This window comes from Lepidochelys olivacea (assembly GCF_965140295.1).
Source record: "Lepidochelys olivacea isolate rLepOli2 genome assembly, chromosome: 9".
Classification (NCBI taxonomy): Eukaryota; Metazoa; Chordata; order Testudines; family Cheloniidae; genus Lepidochelys; species Lepidochelys olivacea.
The window spans coordinates 2,201,608-2,222,000 of NC_140419.1; the positions used below are offsets into that span (position 1 = coordinate 2,201,608).

Genomic DNA, 20,393 nt, shown 5'->3' on the forward strand with positions numbered 1-20,393 from the left:
GAATACTGGTCGTGTCATAAGCAAGGTGTGCACTTAGGAGTTCCTTAGCATGGAAGGTAATTAATCACTTCAGTTCAAGGAAGTGACACTAACCCTGAAGATCTGTCCTGAAGGTGTTTTAGAGGACTCCTGGGGGAAAAGTCTGAAGTTTTTCATGTGGGAAAAGTTTTTCATGGGGGAAAAGTTTGCCAGGAGTCACCATGCATTGCTCAGCAAGGGAGAGGAGAATGAAATGGTAAGTCACTGTCTTTCCTCTTATCCCTCTCTCAGCCTGGAACAATAGTCTTAGTGTGTTCTACAGCAAAATTCTACAGCCCAGAGTTTAGCTTTGGACAGTAACCAAGGGCTTCATTAATATTAAAATAAATTGAAATGAAATTGTGTGGAATCAGTTTTAATCAGTTGGCAAGGAGGGGATGCCTGCAGTACCCTCAGAGGTTTGATTCCAGCTCAGATAGGCAGACCCCACCTAGCTTTAACCGAGCCAGCGCAGATAACGAGCAGGGAAGGTGCTGCAGCATGGACTCCAGCATAGGCTCTTAATCCAAATAAGCACCCAGGGTTCCAGTGGGCTTGTTTAGCCTGTGTTGAAGCCTGTACCGCCACATCTTCACTGCTGTGTTTAGCTGTGTTGCTAGGCTAAAGCTAGGGCGGGGATGCCTACCTGAGCTGCAGACATACGGCCAACTGCAGTGTAGACAGACCCTGAGAGCAGCGCTCCGAGGCAAGAGAAGAGCTCTCCACACAGCCTTCAAAGACAATGACTGATGATTACATAGCACTATACAGGTGCATGCCACTTAACAGACAAAGAGAAAACGCGGTCCTTCTCTGCTCTGAAGAGTATACAATCTACAAAGGGATGGATTCATTGAAAGATTAGGGCCTAAAACAGGACAAAACATCTCATTTTTAACCATTGGCTGCTGTGCAGAGTGGCTCCACAAATGCCTCCACTGGTCTTGCAAAAAATTCTAATTGTATTAATGTGACAAAGTGGGAATTTTCTGAGATATTTTGAGGAGCTGCTGTGTGCCTCTGTTTCCCCTATATGTTGCATGGTTACCTAGTGGGTGAAAAGGATCTGTTTGCTCTCAGGGCAGGCTAGGACACAGGTGTGAGCGGCACCGCACTGTCTGGGACTAAGTGGGCCTTAATCCCCGTATCATTGGAGAATCCGTGAAGACAATGGCAAATTCAGCCACCGGGACACTCAAACCTGGCAACCGAGACTATGGATTGCGCCACCTCTGTGGAGGGAGCCAAGCAGCATTTTTCCAGCTCTGGAACAAATGCCTGAGTGTGTGAGGTGGGAGTTAAGTGTTGGCTGCTGGAGGAGGCGGGGCGGCGGGGCGGGGGAACTGAGAATCTGACAGAGCAGGTCAGACTAAGTGACGGAGCAGAGGGACAGAGCTTTGGGCTCTCGGGGCTAACCAGAATGGACTCTGCTGTAACCTTCATTTCTGTAGGCTAACCAAGGACTGCTTATACTGTGTTGTAGTCAGCTAATAAACCCTACTGTCTGACAGTGCTGGCTGAGTGTCACTGCAGATACTGGTCCAAGTGCATTGCTCCCTCAGATTGTACCAGTCTCCCTCAGGGGTCTGTCTCAGGGGGACTCAGAGCTCAGGATGTGAAGCAGGAATGCAGAAGGTCCCAGAGGGCCAGTCTAAGGAGGCAGTGAAGCTACGTGGCTTACTCAGGAGGAAGAGGGGGTCTGGCCCACTGACAGGCTCCTCCCAGAGACCGTTTTAAAGCTGGGCCCAGAGCACTGATCCTGGGGATCCCTGACAATTACATTTTTAGTTTGTTTTTAGCATTAATTGAATCTTCCGGAATCAAATTATTGGCACACATTTCTTGACTCTTTGGTAAAGAGTGTAATAATGTTCCTGTTTACATTGTGCAGACGTCAGTTGTTTCAGACTGAAATACCATTGACAGTTTAAAAGTATGTTGACGGCTCATTTGAAAACTGGAGAAGATAATCTCATTTCTCAGAGAAACTTTCTATCCACCTTTGTTGGAGGCTGTGTGGGGAGCAGTAATGAGAAGGGATGTGAAACATTTCTAAGGTGACGTGTCCAGCGTTGTCCACTCTTTGCTGCCCTAGCTACGGCACAAGTGACAATGCCCATATGTTTAAGAGCTGTCCACCCTTCCTCGTGTCCATCATGGGACTGTTTGTGTGACTAAAGCCTACTTCCTTGAATAAGACTGGCAGGAGTGGATCTTTCAGAAGCTGAGGTTCATTTCCCTGGGGTCCCACAGAGCCTGAGCTTGTTGGCTTTCAGGGCATCTGGCAGACCCAATCGCCTTTCACAATGATAGTGGAAGGAAAAGAGTCTTTACAGAACAATATTTGCCTGGCAGAGGGTTGGTGGGTGGGTGGGTTAGGAAAGGGGATGGTTTGTTTTAGGGATTATCCTTTTTTCAAGAGATGCTGATCAAAGGTGGTTTTAATAGATTGTTCAGAGCTTTGCTTGGTGTACAGCAGGTGGTGAGGGGGAAAAGAAGGCTGCACGCTACTTTTGCATCCCTCTGATCTCCAGGGTGGCTATGGATTTATTCAACTCCTGGCATAATTTAGAGCAGGCAAACAGATTATAAACAGCCTCCTAGAGCCATTACATCAGCCAGGGATGGTCAGAGCACAACAAAATCCAGCTATTTCCCCCACCATACATACAACTAAGATATACTCAAAGACCTTACTCCATGCAGCATAACAAAGAGAAGGTGAGAGGTGACTTGATCACAGTCCAAGTATCTGCATGGGGAACAAATATTTACTCAAGAGATTTCAATCTAGCAGGGAAGGGTATAACATGATGCAATGGCTCGAGGCATAAGCTAGACAAATTCACACAGGATATAAGGTGTACATTTTTAACAATGAGGGTAACTAACCATTGGAACAATTTACCCAGGGTCATGGTGGATTCTCCATCACTGCTAATTTTGAAATCAAGATTGGATGTTTTTGTAACTGATCTGCCCTAGGAATTATTTTGAGGATGGCCTGTACTATGCAGGAGGACAGACTACATTAGTAGCTCTCAAACTTTCCAGACTACTGTACCCCTTTCAGAAGTCTGATAAAGAATTAGATAAATTCCTGGAGGATAGGTCCATCAGTGGCTATTAGCCGGGATGGGCACGGACGGTGTCCCTAGCCCCTGTTTGCCAGAAGCAGGGAATGGGTGACAGGGGATGGATCACTTGGTGATTCCCTGTTCTGTTCTTTCCCTCTGATGCACCTGGGATCGGCCACTGTCGGAAGACAGGATACTGGGCTAGATTGACCTTTGGTCTGACTCAGCCTGGCCATTCTTATGATTTGTCTTACATACCCCCAAGTTTCACCTCACTTAAAACCTACTTGCTTACAAAATCAGACTTAAAAATACAAAAGTGTCACAGCCCACTATTACTGAAAAAAATCACTTACTTTCTTATGTTTACGATATAATTATAAAAGAAATCAATTGGAATATAAATATTGTACTTACATTTCAGTGGATAGTATAGAGAGCAGTAGAAACAAGTCATTGTCTGTATGAAATTTTAGTTTGTCCTGACTTCGCTAGTGCTTTTTATGGAGCCTGTTGTAAAACTAGGCAAATCTCTAGATGAGTTGATGTACCCCCTGGAAGACCTCTGTGTACCCTCAAGGGTACATGTACCCTTGAGTGATCACAATGTTCCCTTCTGGTCTTGGAATCTATGAATCGCTGTGGTAAAGTTTTGAAGGGGATGATGTAGAGTCAGGTACATCAGCAATCTACCCACCAAAGCAATCCTTCATATTGGAGGGATCCTTAGCTGCTTTACTAGGGGAGCTTTGACCCCTTTGCATTCCCGGAATGGTGGAAAGGGGCTAGAGCTGGGACCAGTATTTGGCCCTGTAGCTTTCTATCCTTTGACATAGAAATATTTAAATCCTCGCACAAGATGGACACTGAAAGGCCCAATCCTATTTCCACTGGAGTGACTGGTAGTTTTACTATTGACTGGGAACTGGAGCAGACCCTTATGAAAGAGTTCCTAGTTCTTATAGACTCCACTATTAGATTCCTTGTGAGTCCTTCAACCTGTCTTTCAAATCTAATCCTATTACCTGTTGTTATAGGAACAGCACTTTTAAACTGTTGCTCTCAGGTTACCATCCTGCTGTCAAAGCAGAAAAAACCTGGTGATGGGATTGACAGAACTGCAATACTCGATTGCAGATGTTTGGGCTCCTCACGGTTTGGTAAGGCCAGTTTCTGCCCTGAAGAGAAGACTGATACAAGAATTTGCTTGGCATTTACATTTACCTTCCGCTTTACAGGTCACTTGGAAAAAAAAATGTTATTTTAGCCACAAATAACAGTGGTTTACATGACAATTGTGTAAATAATCCTTGACAGGAGGGAGCGGTGATGGGAAATGATTAACAACAAATTCTGCTTCTCGCTTCCAACAAATCTGTTCTCTGTATAAGCAAAGTTTCTGGCAACAGCAGCAAGCCTGACAGCTTTAGATTAATTGGTAAAGCCTCATAACACTATTGCGAGACTTAGTTTACTGATAGGTAGACTGAGGCACAGAGGGAGCAAATGACTCATGCTTGGTCCAACAATAAGTCAGTAGCAGGGCCACGGAGAGAATCCAGGGGCCCTGGGCCATAGTCACCTGCTTTAACCTTTAGCGAATGCTCACCCATTGATGTTAAGTATTAGAATCATAGAATCATAGAATCATAGAATATCAGGGTTGGAAGGGACCCCAGAAGGTCATCTAGTCCAACCCCCTGCTCAAAGCAGGACCAATTCCCAGTTAAATCATCCCAGCCAGGGCTTTGTCAAGCCTGACCTTAAAAACCTCTAAGGAAGGAGATTCTACCACCTCCCTAGGTAACGCATTCCAGTGTTTCACCACCCTCTTAGTGAAAAAGTTTTTCCTAATATCCAATCTAAACCTCCCCCACTGCAACTTGAGACCATTACTCCTCGTTCTGTCATCTGCTACCATTGAGAACAGTCTAGAGCCATCCTCTTTGGAACCCCCTTTCAGGTAGTTGAAAGCAGCTATCAAATCCCCCCTCATTCTTCTCTTCTGCAGGCTAAACAATCCCAGCTCCCTCAGCCTCTCCTCATAACTCATGTGTTCCAGTCCCCTAATCATTTTTGTTGCCCTTCGCTGGACTCTCTCCAATTTATCCACATCCTTCTTGAAGTGTGGGGCCCAAAACTGGACACAGTACTCCAGATGAGGCCTCACCAATGTCGAATAGAGGGGAACGATCACGTCCCTCGATCTGCTCGCTATGCCCCTACTTATACATCCCAAAATGCCATTGGCCTTCTTGGCAACAAGGGCACACTGCTGACTCATATCCAGCTTCTCGTCCACTGTCACCCCTAGGTCCTTTTCTGCAGAACTGCTGCCTAGCCATTCGGTCCCTAGTCTGTAGCTGTGCATTGGGTTCTTCCGTCCTAAGTGCAGGACCCTGCACTTATCCTTATTGAACCTCATCAGATTCCTTTTGGCCCAATCCTCCAATTTGTCTAGGTCCTTCTGTATCCTATCCCTCCCCTCCAGCGTATCTACCACTCCTCCCAGTTTAGTATCATCCGCAAATTTTCTGAGAGTGCAATCCACACCATCCTCCAGATCATTTATGAAGATATTGAATAAAACCGGCCCCAGGACCGACCCCTGGGGCACTCCACTTGATACCGGCTGCCAACTAGACATGGAGCCATTGATCACTACCCGTTGAGCCCGACAATTTAGCCAGCTTTCTACCCACCTTATAGTGCATTCATCCAGCCCATACTTCCTTAACTTGCTGACAAGAATACTATGGGAGACCGTGTCAAAAGCTTTGCTAAAGTCAAGAAACAATACATCCACTGCTTTCCCTTCATCCACAGAACCAGTAATCTCATCATAAAAGGCGATTAGATTAGTCAGGCATGACCTTCCCTTGGTGAATCCATGCTGGCTGTTCCTGATCACTTTCCTCTCATGCAAGTGCTTCAGGATTGATTCTTTGAGGACCTGCTCCATGATTTTTCCAGGGACTGAGGTGAGGCTGACTGGCCTGTAGTTCCCAGGATCTTCCTTCTTCCCTTTTTTAAAGATTGGCACTACATTAGCCTTTTTCCAGTCATCCGGGACTTCCCCGGTTCGCCACGAGTTTTCAAAGATAATGGCCAGTGGCTCTGCAATCACAGCCGCCAATTCCTTCAGCACTCTCGGATGCAACTCGTCCGGCCCCATGGACTTGTGCACGTCCAGCTTTTCTAAATAGTCCCTAACCGCCTCTATCTCCACAGAGGGCTGGCCATCTCTTCCGCATTTTGTGATGCCCAGCGCAGCAGTCTGGGAGCTGACCTTGTTAGTGAAAACAGAGGCAAAAAAAGCATTGAGTACATTAGCTTTTTCCACATCCTCTGTCACTAGGTTGCCTCCCTCATTCAGTAAGGGGCCCACACATTCCTTGGCTTTCTTCTTGTTGCCAACATACCTGAAGAAACCCTTCTTGTTACTCTTGACATCTCTGGCTAGCTGCAGCTCCAGGTGCGATTTGGCCCTCCTGATAACATTCCTACATGCCCGAGCAATATTTTTATACTCTTCCCTGGTCATATGTCCAACCTTCCACTTCTTGTAAGCTTCTTTTTTATGTTTAAGATCCGCTAGGATTTCACCATTAAGCCAAGTTGGTCGCCTGCCATATTTACTATTCTTTCGACTCATCGGGATGGTTTGTCCCTGTAACCTCAACAGGGATTCCTTGAAATACAGCCAGCTCTCCTGGACTCCTTTCCCCTTCAAGTTAGTCCCCCAGGGGATCCTGGCCATCCGTTCCCTGAGGGAGTCGAAGTCTGCTTTCCTGAAGTCCAGGGTCCGTATCCTGCTGCTTACCTTTGTTCCCTGCGTCAGGATCCTGAACTCAACCAACTCATGGTCACTGCCTCCCAGATTCCCATCCACTTTTGCTTCCCCCACTAATTCTACCCGGTTTGTGAGCAGCAGGTCAAGAAAAGCACCCCCCCTAGTTGGCTCCTCTAGCACTTGCGCCAGGAAATTGTCCCCTACGCTTTCCAAAAACTTCCTGGATTGTCTATGCACCGCTGTATTGCTCTCCCAGCAGATATCAGGAAAATTAAAGTCACCCATGAGAATCAGGGCATGCGATCTAGTAGCTTCCGTGAGCTGCCGGAAGAAAGCCTCATCCACCTCATCCCCCTGGTCCGGTGGTCTATAGCAGACTCCCACCACTACATCACTCTTGTTGCACACACTTCTAAACTTAATCCAGAGACACTCAGGATTCACTTTCTTTGCAGTAGCAAAGTAATCATTATTTAGCCTAAGTGGTTAACACATATTTCAGGAAATCTGCATAACACTTTCAAAAGATGTGACTGGGAGTTTACACTCATAACTTTGCGGGATATGAAAAAATCATAGACTGAATGTAGACACTGGCTTTATGGCTTATTACAATAATCTATAACCCACTAACACCCCCAGCTGCCTCTCTCCCTTCCTCCCTATGGCTGGAGGGGTGTTATCATGACAATAATCATAGACTTTATGGACTCTGTGGATGCAGTTTCTGTTCTTTGTTCTGTAATTGGCCTGAACACAGCTGAAACCCTAAGAATTTGAGGCATAAATAAATCTGATACTTACATGACACTTTCTCGTTCCTTCCTTTTCTCAAACTCAGAACAAAAAATGACCGAACAAAATGGTTTTCAGTTAAAATTGCCCAGCAGCCATTGCTCTATGACCCAGCCTGGGGCAGAACCTGCCACCAATGGGAGTTAAATGATCTCCTCTCATCTGTCTCTCTTTCTCCAGCCTTCCTGACCTCTGTGCTGCTTTTCATGCTGTCAACCATGACATCCATCCTGGGACTATTTGCAGGAGTCTCAGAGAATTGGCCGCCTTGGTTTTGCTCCCATCTGTCATTTTTTTCAGCATGCAGCAGAGAGAGAGGCTGGTCTGCTGGATAGGGAGTGAGCCCTGAAAGACCTGGGTTCTACTTCCACCATGGACTTCCTGTCTGAAATTCTGTTCTTAAAGTACGGGCCTGGCATCAAAGGTTTTTAGGCACCCAAGATGCAGCTAAAACAGCGAGGAGTCCGGTGGCACCTTAAAGCCTAACCAATTTATTTGGGCATAAGCTTTCGTGGGTAAAAAACCCACTTCTTCAGATGCATGGAATGAACATTACAGATACAAGCATAACTATACACTGGCACAAGAAGAGAAGGGAGTTACCTTACAAGTGGAGAACCAGTGATGACAAGGCCAATTCAGTCAGGGTGTATGTGGTCCACTCCCAATAACTATCAAACAAAGTGGTCCCCCCACTTTTAAAAACTCTCCAGCTAAAAGGAAAGGGAACAAGGGTTGTTGTTAAAATGAAAACCTTATTCAATACGTTACATTTCAAATGGTTTAATTTTTTTCCTTCTTTTCTGTATCTTTAATAAAAAAAGTTTAAAAGATTTTTAATGGCATTTGCCATGCAGCCAGGCAGGCTGAAGTCTCTGTATACCAAACCCTGAACCTTGTTTAAAATGGTTTAATGTTGGACAGTGAAAGGGTTATGTTATCTCCTTTGACTCTTTGGGCCCACCTATTCCATCTAAATTAATACAACTGGCCTTAGACCCTGTCTACAGTACAGCTTCTCTTGTGGTTGTACCCAGATTGTGACTTATCAGATTTTGACAATTCCACTAGAATCTCAGATGTTAAACAGCAGCTACAAAAGTTAGACATTTTAAAATCAGCAGGTCCAGATAACTTTCATCCAAGAGTTTAAAAGAGATGAGTAGCTGAAGAACTCACTAGACAACTAATGTTGATTTTCAATCAGTCTTGGAGCACTGGGGAAGTTCCAGAAGACTGGAAGAAAGCTAATGCTGTGCTAGTTTTTTTAAAAAGGTAAACAGGGGGACCCAGCTAATGATTGGCCTGTCAGCCTGACATCGATCTGGACAAGATAATGGGATTCAATTAATAAAGAATTAAAGGAAGGTAATGTAAGCAATGCAAATCAGCATGGATTTGTGGAAAACAGAACCTGTCAAACTAACATTTTTTTTTATGAGATTACAATTTTGGTTGCTAAAGGTAATAGTGTTAACATAATATACTTGACTTCTGTAAGGTGTTTGACATGGTACTGTGGTTTGAGCTTTGGCCTGCTAAACCTAGGGTTGTGAGCTCAATCTTTGAGGGGCCCATTTAGGGATCTGGGGCAAAAATTGGGGATTGGTCCTGCTTTAAGCAGGGGGTTGGACTAGATGACCTCCTGAGGTCCCTTCCAACCCTGATATTCTATGATTCTGATTAAATACTAGACCCATATAAAATTAACATAGCCAGTTTTTAATCCACTTAATGTGTACTAACTGAGAAGTCTCAAAATGGAATTGTAAATTCAGCCAAGTCTATCTTGTGGGGAGGGGAGCCCAGAGCCAGGGCTCTGGTCCTCCCCCTATGCCCCAAACCAGCTGAGACTGATTCACTTCCAGCTGCCTAGCCCCTGCCCTGCCCGTTGCTTCTCCTCCGGCCTTTATCTCGCTTCCTGGGCCATGAGTCACGTGGTTGCATCCCACTCCTGGGTCTCAGGTTACGAAGGGGCAGCTATAGCATCGGTGCAGGCAGCTGGAGCAGCCTCCGCAAAAGTCACACCCCCTTATGCCCACCACCCAGACATTGGTGCAATACACAGGGAAACTGAAGCACACACACACATTCATGCAAAAGAGTAAGACTCACAAAGGTTCACATACAACATAAGAAGGGAAAATCCCCACTTCGTCGCATGGCCCCCCTCAGTTTTTCTCATCTCCAGACTAAACAAACCCAATCTTTTTAATCTTTCCTCGTAGGTCATGTTTTCTAGACCTTTAATAATTTTTGTTAATCTCCTCCGGACTTTCTCCAAATTGTCCACATCTTTTCCTAAGTGTGGCCCCCAGAACTGGACACAATACTCCAGCTGAGGTCTTACGAGTGTTTTCAGTAGAGTAGAAGAATTACTTCTCGTGTCTTGCTTACAGCACTCTTGCTAATACATCCCAGAATGGTGTTCACTTTTTTTGCAACAGCGTTACATTGTTGACTCATATTTAGTGTGTGACCCACTGTAACCCCAGATCCTTTTCTGCAAAGCTCCTGGGCTATATCGCTTCCGGGCTAAAGCATGGCAGGTGCTCAGCCCAGAGGTGACATTTTCTTCTCCACAAATCAGAAAAAAAACATGCATTTTGCTGTTTTTGAATTATAGCAATGCAAGAAAAAAAGTGTCAAGAATTTCCCTTAGTCAATTAACTTTCAAAACTAAGAAACAAATACTGCTGGAGGTGGTTTGTGAGTATGGCATCACTTGCCCATTTCAGGTTAGAGCTATTTACTTATAAACTATCTTTTATTAAACCTGTATAATGGCTCTGGTCCAGCAAACTAGGGCTTTGATGAATCATCAGCCAACATCATCACTAACCTCTTCTGCAAAAGAAATGGAATATTTTATTCTAAATCAAAATAAAGATGGGTTCAACCCAACCACCCCTACCCTTGAACCCTGGGAAAGTTCAGACTAGGATCTGGATCCAAACTTAACCAGCTAGGTTTATCTTTGGACTTGAACCAGAATCTCTTCTCCAGACCTTTTCAAACTTTAGGAAAGCATCACTTTGGATCTGAATCTGGATCCCAGCTGCATAGTTTGGGCCCTGCTCTCAGAAATGAAAGAGAAGACGTTGGTGTCCTATGTTTATCTTCCCCCTTCTCACTTTCCTTTGTAACTCCTTAACATTCAAATTCAGGAATGTCAGATGCCTCAAAGTGCAAACAACTGGATCTGAACCCATGTCAGTGCTCATTTCCACAAGGTAAAATATGCACCCTGCCAGGACAAACTATCAATGTTACAGCAGCTTGAGAGCATCACAGAACTTCTCTTGTGGGAAGAAGATAAGACATGGAGCTGAATTCTTTTCCTGGCTCTACTGGTGCTTAGTGTTTCTCTGTCTCAGCTGTATAATAGGGATAATGATGTTTACCCATAAAGTGTTTTAAGAGCTACAATGTCAGGAGCTTTATCTGTGGGCCGGTGTTCTGGGACAACAATGGCCTGGAAATGTGCTTTGTACTTAGGTGTGGCCAGATCTCTGCCACTTGAGGATTATCTGTCATGGTATTTGGTTCAATGGCTTCCTGAGCAGATGAACTGCAGAGTTTCCCCCGCCCTATGGTTCTCTGACTACCTCCCCTCTAATGTCCATCTCTGTGGGTCATCGATGATGAGCAGCACCTGCTGTTTTGCCATTTGATGCCTCAATCTGCTGCATACTTTACAGCACCCCTGTCCCAAAGCTACCAAAAACAGCCTGACTGACTCACAGTGCCACAGGACGCACCCCAAATGGCAGATCCACCTTGACATTCTGCAAGAAGAAATCACTGCCTCCCAAAATGCATTACACTGGGTGGAGTCACTTCTGCTTGCCTCTATTGTGTTATCATTTTAGGCTTGAGAAAACACGTGCATAGTGCCTCATATGACCTGGCACTGGAGCTCGGCATGTTCAAAGCAGGGAGGAACCGCTGCCAAATGACAATGGATGACTATAATTGGCTGTCCATACAGGAACATCCCGGGGCATCTATCCTTTCCTTTAGTACTTATTTTAACCATAGACTTCCTGGCTGCTCAGATGGGTGTAAGAACACAAGGGAGTGTCTTAGACACCAGGACAACATGCATGTGGTGTCAGCCTCATGATTTCTCACCCTGGTATTTAAATCCTGTGTCTCCCGGAAAGGACCATTCTAGTTTTAGCATGTTCAGATGTTAATTGGAAGAGGTTGAAGAGGAGGCCGAGTTAGTGATTCTGCTTCTCCCTGGGAGTTCTCTTGGCAGCTTGACAAAATGGGGGGAACCCGGATCACTGCTAGATGGAGCAACAGGTCTGATAAGGCAGCACTGAATTTCAAGTGCTGAAGATGATTATTAATTATTATGGGTTAAGATAATGGCCTGTTAACAAGACTCAGAGCCCCAACATTCGAACCATAATGGAAGGTGGTAACGGCCCATCATTCCCCTACGCTTGGAAAGGGCAGAGGCCATGAGGCTGGGCTGCTGACTCCAGCCTAAAGCTCAATATTGTTCCATCCAGGCCTCCATGTTTTCTACAAATATGGCCTAAGGCTGTCATGCAACCAGGTGAGTTTTTTGTGGCTGGGAGTTTCACAGCACAATGCCAGTCACCGCCTTTTAACTCCGGGGGCATTCACAGAGTTCTGGATGAAAGGATAATGTTGTGTTCTCAACATTTTCTTTAAATAAAATGCTTCTCATTACCTTTTCTTTTTCTTTGCTCAACAGGAGATATTTGGCTACAAAACCCAGGGCTGCCGGAAAGCCATGTGCATTGCTGGATACATTTTGTCCTGTGGGGTTCTCCGGCTTGTGTTTTACTGGAAACCAGCATGGGATGTGTGGGCAAACTGCATCCCCTGCAACTTGCAAGAAGCAGACGTCACATTGCTCAGAACAACAGTGGGTGCCCATTTTCCTTTGTAAATTACTTGCTAACACATAGATAATAGGAAGTAGAGGGAATCCATGTAGGCTGGATCTCTCACACTGCCGATGCTGAATAAAATAATAAAAATAACAACAATGTACAGTGTGCAACTTTCATCTAAAGGACCCCAAAGTGCTTTACAAGATACATACAATGCATGTGGAGTAGAGAGCATCAGCCACATGGACAGGATGCTTCACAATAATGTAGGGAGAGGCCCCATGTATCTTGTGATTCCATGACTGTGGCATTTGCTAGGGAATCTACCCTTTGCTCACCCAATGCCACAGAACTATGCTCCAGAATCTTAGCTGTCTTTTATCTGAGTCTTCTCTTTGGATGGTGTCCAAGATGTCTACTCCTCCCCATTTCAGCCTCCATGTGGGTCTGTCCCTCCCCACTGATGTTCGTGATGGAGTTTGGGTGGAGTTGTGGCCATTCAAAACCTTTCTCAGATCTCAAGAATGCTGAGCTGACAGAACTGGAGACTGAAACCCCCTGGTTACCCACAGCACAGGTGCAGCTGTGGCTCCATATTGCTGCCTGCCAATGTGCTTCAACTCTGACACAAAGGGACCATCTCTAGGGACGGAAGGGGAGCTCATGCTCCATGTCCAGTCAGTCCTTGCTCCCTCTGATGAGAGGGCCATCCAGGCTGTTAGAATGGAGGTTTTATTAGCTGGATTCTTGTCCACTGGGAACTGCACTGTCCCCATTAACCCCAACTTTGTGTCATGTATGCCACCAATAACCAACAAGAAACAACCCAAAACTTCACTCCGAATTAAATCTGAGCCTGAATATTCTTTTGAGGTTTGAGGTCTAATCTTGCCTTTTTAATCCCAAGCTCATCTTGCATTTGTAATTATGGGTTCTCATGTGTCATTTTAAATGGATTTGCCATGCCAAGTACTTTCCAAACAAACGAGATTTTAAATTAGCCTTTATGTAATTAAACAAGGATTGAATAATATCTAACATTCTTGTTATCAGGGGCCTTTGTCAAAGTGTGCCTTGGGCAGCAGACAATTTAAAAGCTCCTTCCTGGGTTCTTTGCATCAAAACGGCACTTTTGTGTTTTAGCGTTTATCTGATTAGGTTGCTGTCATTGGATGGGAAGGGGGATTTCTCTTCTTCAGCTTATCCAATCAGCATTCATAATTTATCATCAGCTTCACTGTGACGGGTTTACAGCTCATCACCACAGAGGCTGGTTAGCTGACACATTGACTATCAAAGAATGTTTCAATCCTGGACAAACTGTGAGCCCTTCTCTTCTTTTCTGCCTCCTAGCTCAACTGCAGGGCTGGCGTATTAGCTTCATCGACAGTGATGAAAGGGCCATAACCTTTTATTCTTTTTGTTGGTTTTCCTAATTTTAATGAAGCAACTGGCTTTCTATTAATGTTATTTACCTGGTTCTGCATCTTAACTAAGTGTTGCAGGGAGGACAGATTTCCATGCAAATACCAGAGTTTGTATTCACATGTGAGTTGAATGCTTTGGACACTGATATTTGCTCACCTTCCATTACTTTAGGTTACTCATATTTTCTAGATAATTTATTATCTACATTTTGAGGTTGCTGGAGGATGTCACCATTACTCCTCTATCTTTGCTTACAAGAGTGGTACTCAGCCTTCTCCATCCCCTCCCCATTCTTCTTTGAGCCTCCCTCCCACCTAGCTGAGAACCACCTTCCACTATGGGAAGGGCAGGGTGATCACAATCCTCAGGTCAAGAATCCTTGGCCTACAGCATGATATGTTTTATGTTGCCCAACGCCCTCCATACCACTTCAGCCCTGCAACAGGGCTGCATGGTGAGTGGGCAGAGTGGCCATGAAGGAGGGTCTCTGCAACCCCTGTACACAAAAGAGGGGCCTCCACAACTAATCCAAATAACCCACTATGGTCCCTAAGGGTGAATCCAGGGCAAGGATGTGAGATCCACACTTTCATGGGTCCAGGAGCACAGCCCCATAGGGGAAGGGGCTGCTCTTGTACAACATGGGATTTCTGGAATACATTCCTTCCCTTCCACCTCCCTTCGATCCATTCCTTCCCCACCCCCTGCTCAGGATACTCAGACAGGGAACAGGAACACTGCATGTCTTTACTGCATGTCCGGAGGGTGGGACTGTTTTGCTTAGAAAGCCCCTGAAAAGCCCAGGCACAGTAAGAAGAAAAGGAGAACGTCTGTGACACTGCATGATCGACACGGTATTGTCTATCAACTCTGAAATGTCAATCAAATATAAATGTCAGACAGCATTCTGCTCACCAGAATCAAATGCTCAAAGAGAAGCGTGTGAAAAACAAATGCAAGTCCTGTACAGTCTAAAACCTTCTTTAACCTTTGTTCTTGTTAATAAAGCCTTAGACAATGAAAAGTGAAACCCCACTTTTCATGCTGAATGTTCCAGTTCCAGGCCAGATCTTTGGCTGGTGTAAATTAGCATAGTTTAACAGAGGACAATGGAGCTATGCGGATTTAAAGCAGCTGAGAAGCAGGCCCATTACAGTTCAGCGTTATCATTCTCTAAGCCAGGGACTGTAATAAACATGCTTTCAGGACCTCAACTATGTGCAGGATTTCTTTGTGCAAATTTATGATGGCTTCTGGTTTCTGTTTCTCTAGGATGAATTTCAGATTTATTCCCGGAAGAAGGTGACATGGATCTCTGTGTCTGCACTGAACAAGTTTAGATCAGATTATCCAATCATTGCTGATGAAAACTCCATCATAAACAAAGCCATAATGAAACCAGATTTAAAAGTAAGTGACTTTAAAACATGATTCATATAACAGGAGTTAACATGTTCTTATCATGACTCCACATGCAAAGACTTGCATGCGGGCCACCTGAGACATGCCCCAGAGTCCTTTGCAGTAATCAGAGGCTGCTTTGGGGACATGCAAAACAAACAAACAAATAAATAAATAAAAATATGTGTGTGTGTGTGCGGGGTGTGTGTGTGTGTGTGACAGGTTGAAACCTGTTTGTGAGACATGCCTGAATTTAACATGGAATTAAGAAGCCTGCAGCTGCATGAGTGCCGTGGTCAACAGGTAGAGCTAGCTGAGTGAAGATCAGGGTACTCTACTGGCTTTCTCTGGGAAAAGACCTGTCAGCCAGGCCCTCTCCCTCACTCTCTGGGGGGAAGGCCATTCCTGCCTCCCCCACTAAAAAGGAGGAGGGGAAAGAAGACCTGTCATTCCTTCTGAGGGAGGTGCTGCATCAGTATTACAAAGGAGAGGAGGAGGAAGGAGGGAAGAGATGGGGTGGAGAACCCTCCAAGAAGCATCTTGCTGTAAGCGCCCCAGAAGCCCCAGCCCTGGCGCAGGAATTAACAGACTGGTTTATAGGCTGCTCCTGGCATTAGAGGAGAAACTGGCTGTAAGTGACTGAATAGCTGAGCTTCCACACCACAGTGAACACAGGGAGTGGGAGCAAGATCCTGACCCCAGACTTCACCCCAGACTTCAGCTGGTGGCCCAGTGTACGGCACTAGCTGAGAAGATTGAAGAGTGAATGAAATTGGAGATTTCCTGGTCTCCTCCCTCGCTCGGTGCTGCTATTTCATCCCCTCGCCCCAGGATGGCTGCGCTCTGTCCCTGGCTCTGGAAAACATTTCAGTTTTTTGCCTTTGGCTGCACCAAACTGCATTTTACAACCGTTATTCCGAGGTAGGATACTACATACCCAACTGCCCCTACTAAGGCCTTATCCTTCCTTCCCTCTGCAAACGGTTCAAACACAATTTGGAGAACCAAGCCAAGGAAGACTTCAATAGCTCAGACATAGGTGAGAGGTTTATCGCAGGAGTGGGTGGGTGAGATTCTGTGGCCTGCGTTGTGCAGAAGGTCAGACTAAATGATCATAATGGTCCCTTCTCACCTTAATATCTATGAGTCTATGAGTCTGGGGAGATGGTAGGTGAGTTATTGATTTGAGGAGATCTAAAAGCCCTCTATAGATGTGTGTAAGCGCCATTATCCCCATTTTACAGATAGGGCAAGTATCACCTTGAGAAGTTAAATGACATGCCCAAGGTCATACAGTAAATCAGTGTAATCCCTGAAACTAGAAGTCCAGTCTCTTGATTGCCAGCCTTTTCTCCTAGCCCCTAGGCCACAGGGCTGGGAGTCCCATGCAGAAGTTATATGCATCTTCAGTAACTACATTCCTGACTTGTTAGCATTTATTTTGATGTCTCCAATAAGGTTTCTAGCCAAAGCTACTGATACAGTTTTACACCCTTAACTGGGCCTGAACAAAGCTTTATTTCTCCTGGGAATATATAAACATCCATATGTAAATTTAGTGCCAGTTACTTCAACCCACAGGCATAGTGCGAAAGTGGAGAGTGACTCATAACATTCTTCAGGGGATGGAATTAATCATGTTTTAAACCCCCCATAGTCCTCAAATAACAGAGCCTTTCAGCAAATCTTGCATATCCGTCAAAACATTTAAGTAGACAAACAAGTTTTCAAAGCGGCCAAGAGCAAATAGCATAATCCTCTAATCCCAGGTCACAGGCCCCTTCCTAAAAGCCAGTATAAAATCGCCGTGCCTTCTAAACTATTTATTGCAATGGAGAGTTACTGTAATGTTACAGTTTGATTCTGCAAGGAGCTGAGCCCTTTCCTCTCCCATTCAAGTGTGCAACGTCTCATGGGACCGGGCCCTAAGAGGGTAAATCAGAGAACACATGAGCAGAGTTTTCCCTCCACACTTCTCATGAAAGCAAATGGCCTTGAATGTGACATGGTATTCTATGGCAAACCAGTGCAATGAGGGCATAGGCCTGATGCTCGCGGAGCTGAGGAGAGAGGATACTGGATTCTATACCAGTTAGAATTTCCAGGGGGCTGATGGCTCCACAGGTAGGTACACTGCATCGCCGTAGTCCAGCCAGGAAGTGAGAAAAGTTTGTGTCTCTGAAGCTGGGTTATTGTCCACCAGGAGGGACAGAATCATCTAGCCAGCCACAAGTGACAGTGTGGTGGTACACGTGAGAGCACTTAGTGTCAGTGAGAACTTCAGGAGCGCTCCTAAACTCCGGGCTAAATTAGACAATTGTCAGTGTGTATCTTCGACCAAAGGAGACTGCAATGTGGCTGCAAACGCCTCCAAGTGCTTTCTGTGCCCTCCCCAGCACTATAATCAGTCTTGCTTGAATTCAGCCCTAGTTAGCGTCCCTATATTTATAGAACTATGAGTAGAAGTGAGCACGTTTTTGTTCCATACCTTGCAAATGCTGCTGTTGTTCTTTGGTTTGGCAGGTAAGATGCATCCAAGTGCAGAAAATCCGGTATATTTGGAACAACCCTGAACAACAGTTCCAGAAAGTTGGGTGAGTTTACCTGCTGGGTACAAAGTTCTCTAAGGAAATGGAGCCTCTTTTGGAATGACATCATCAGGAAAACTTTTCCTCTGTCTTCTAGGTCCCTAGAAGACAGTCACACTTGTTCAGATATACACGCCAAATTTGGTTCTGGTTTGCAATGTGAGGAACAGGAGATCAGGTAACACTGCAACATGTCCTAAGTAGTTAGTACGATGGATTTAAGTCGATGTTTAGGACCAGATTTTCACGTGCTTGGTGCTGGCCTCTTTTATAAACACTGGTCCTTAAAGGGGCAATTGCCTGAATGTGACTGATAATTTTGCACAGTCCAATTGTATTTACACTATTACCGGTGAGTGTAATTTTGCTCGTACTACTTGTGCGCACAGATGTAAGTGCATGCAGGACTGTACATGAAAATGATTTTACACGAAAAATTATTCACAGACAACTAGAGGATGGGCTCAGTTCCCTACTGAAACTTTTGGAAATGTGTCTCTAAATGTTTATCACTATTACGTGTTTCCATTCAAAAAGTAACCAGAGCCTTCTAGTCTGATTTATTTTTGAGTAAGAGAAATAGCAAACTAAGAACAAAAGTCAAGTCTCCATAAAACAGCACAGATTAGCTTCTAGTGGAGCTCCCTCAGCAGAGCTCAGTGTAAATAAATTATTGTTAGAAATTAATGAGTTCTAACTATTGAGTTTATTCCAGTAAATTAATGCATTTCTGGAAAATAGGGTCCTGACCCGACTGGAGTCTTTAGGTGTTTGTACAGTACAAATGCAAAATAAATGAATAAACTTTTGCATTCATTTGTTTGTATATTGCAAATAATCCAACTCCTAAACTGAGTTCACATTCAGTTTTACATTCAGAATGCTCTAAATGATATGCAGAGAGATTTGTATGCAGGGTAGTTGTAGCTGGGTCGGTCCCAGGATACTAGAGAGACAAGGTGGGTGAGGTGTGATATATTTTATTGGACCAACTCCTGTTGGTGAGAGAGACCTCACCGATCGTGTTGCTCTAATACCGTGAGATTTGTATTTAAAACATTTAGTTTTAGGTATGGAATTTTTTGACACCGGTTACGAGGGATTTTTGCGTGAGAGAAACATTTGTTTCTTTAAACCCATACTATGCCGATGAGCTGTGCATGCAGTTCTTATGGACGGAGAGAGCTTTTCTGACACTGACATCTATGGTATAGATGTTTATAATTGTATGCGTGCAACTGGATGTGCAAAAACGTGGGCATATCATTTGTGCGCTTACTTATGATTGCATGCTCAGCTGCGATGACTGCACTTGCAACTGGCCATGTTTATATCTTACTGCCGATTAGCACGTGCAGTTTCTTCAGCTATTTGTGCAGTCTATTGATTGGGTGTGCAAAGTGTGCACTCACACTTCTGTGTACACACTAGTGCATAGACAATTATGATATCCTGGGTCTGTGCTTCTACCGGCCACAGAACTGATGCATCTATGTAACTAGCACATGGAAAACATCACATCTTGTCTCTTTCTCTTTGGAGCCAAGGTTTTTGCAGCCTTGTGTGTTTATGTTTTAAAATGGGATAAGTACTAACTCTCACTGGAGGTGGGAGCTGCAGCTGCTTGAGTCGCATTGTCAGGGTGCACAGTTAAATGAGTGAGAAAATCAGATTTTCCTTTAATAGCTCTCCATCCTTACCCCATGCAGGAGGCTAATATGTGGGCCAAATGCCATTGATATTCAGGTTGTCCCTATTTGGAAACTACTCATCAAAGAGGTAAACTGCATTTCCATTGTTTTTATTTTGCTGGCTATTTGGGCACGAAGAGCAGACATATAGTTCATGGGTGGTTGGGCATTTGGTCACCCTCCACTAAGCACGCTCCCCCTCCTCCAAATTCCATCTTAAAACCCTTCCAGGTAACTGTCACACACGGATCTCCTCACCATTCCTCCCTCCACCCACTTCCAGGCCTGACCTGCTGCTTTGTGTTTTCTGTCTGCGCCATGGGCAGGCTTTACAGCCCCTTTGTCTTGTGAAGGGCTGTGCACATCTAGGATGCTCCACAAGGAATGTATCATTAACCACAAAAGTAATCTTCTAACTGACAAAAAGTTTAGTTACCTGGTAAAATAAATCCAGCAGCATCAGCTGGCTAGGCTGGTTCCTCCTGCCAGCACAACATGGCCTGTGTGACTCCACCCTCGTTCCACGGTCTGAACTTTCTCTGCTCCACTTCTCTTAGAGAAACGGGCTTGAGCTGAGACCTTCACACCCAAACTTCCTTCCCCACCGATCAAGGGTGTTTGGATCCAGCGTTCCAGATCGGATCCAGCTAACAGAGACGGGCCCAGGCTGTGCAGGTTGCAGCCAGCGCTGTCAAAGTTAGCACGGGGGAGCTTTGATTTAGGCTCAT

The 20,393-nt window shown here is 44.9% G+C and overlaps 1 protein-coding gene across 1 annotated transcript in view; it reads left to right on the top strand.

Annotated features, from left to right (window-relative positions):
- ATP13A4 (ATPase 13A4) overlaps positions 1 to 20,393 on the top strand; it is a 66,948-nt gene continuing 46,555 nt past the window's right edge. The window contains exons 1-6 of the mRNA XM_084638782.1: positions 1 to 235; positions 12,416 to 12,589; positions 15,258 to 15,395; positions 17,910 to 17,980; positions 18,072 to 18,152; positions 19,684 to 19,753. Coding sequence (XP_084494908.1) covers positions 155 to 235; positions 12,416 to 12,589; positions 15,258 to 15,395; positions 17,910 to 17,980; positions 18,072 to 18,152; positions 19,684 to 19,753 — 615 coding nt within the window. The 5' untranslated portion in view covers positions 1 to 154. The remainder of the gene's footprint in view (positions 236 to 12,415; positions 12,590 to 15,257; positions 15,396 to 17,909; positions 17,981 to 18,071; positions 18,153 to 19,683; positions 19,754 to 20,393) is intronic.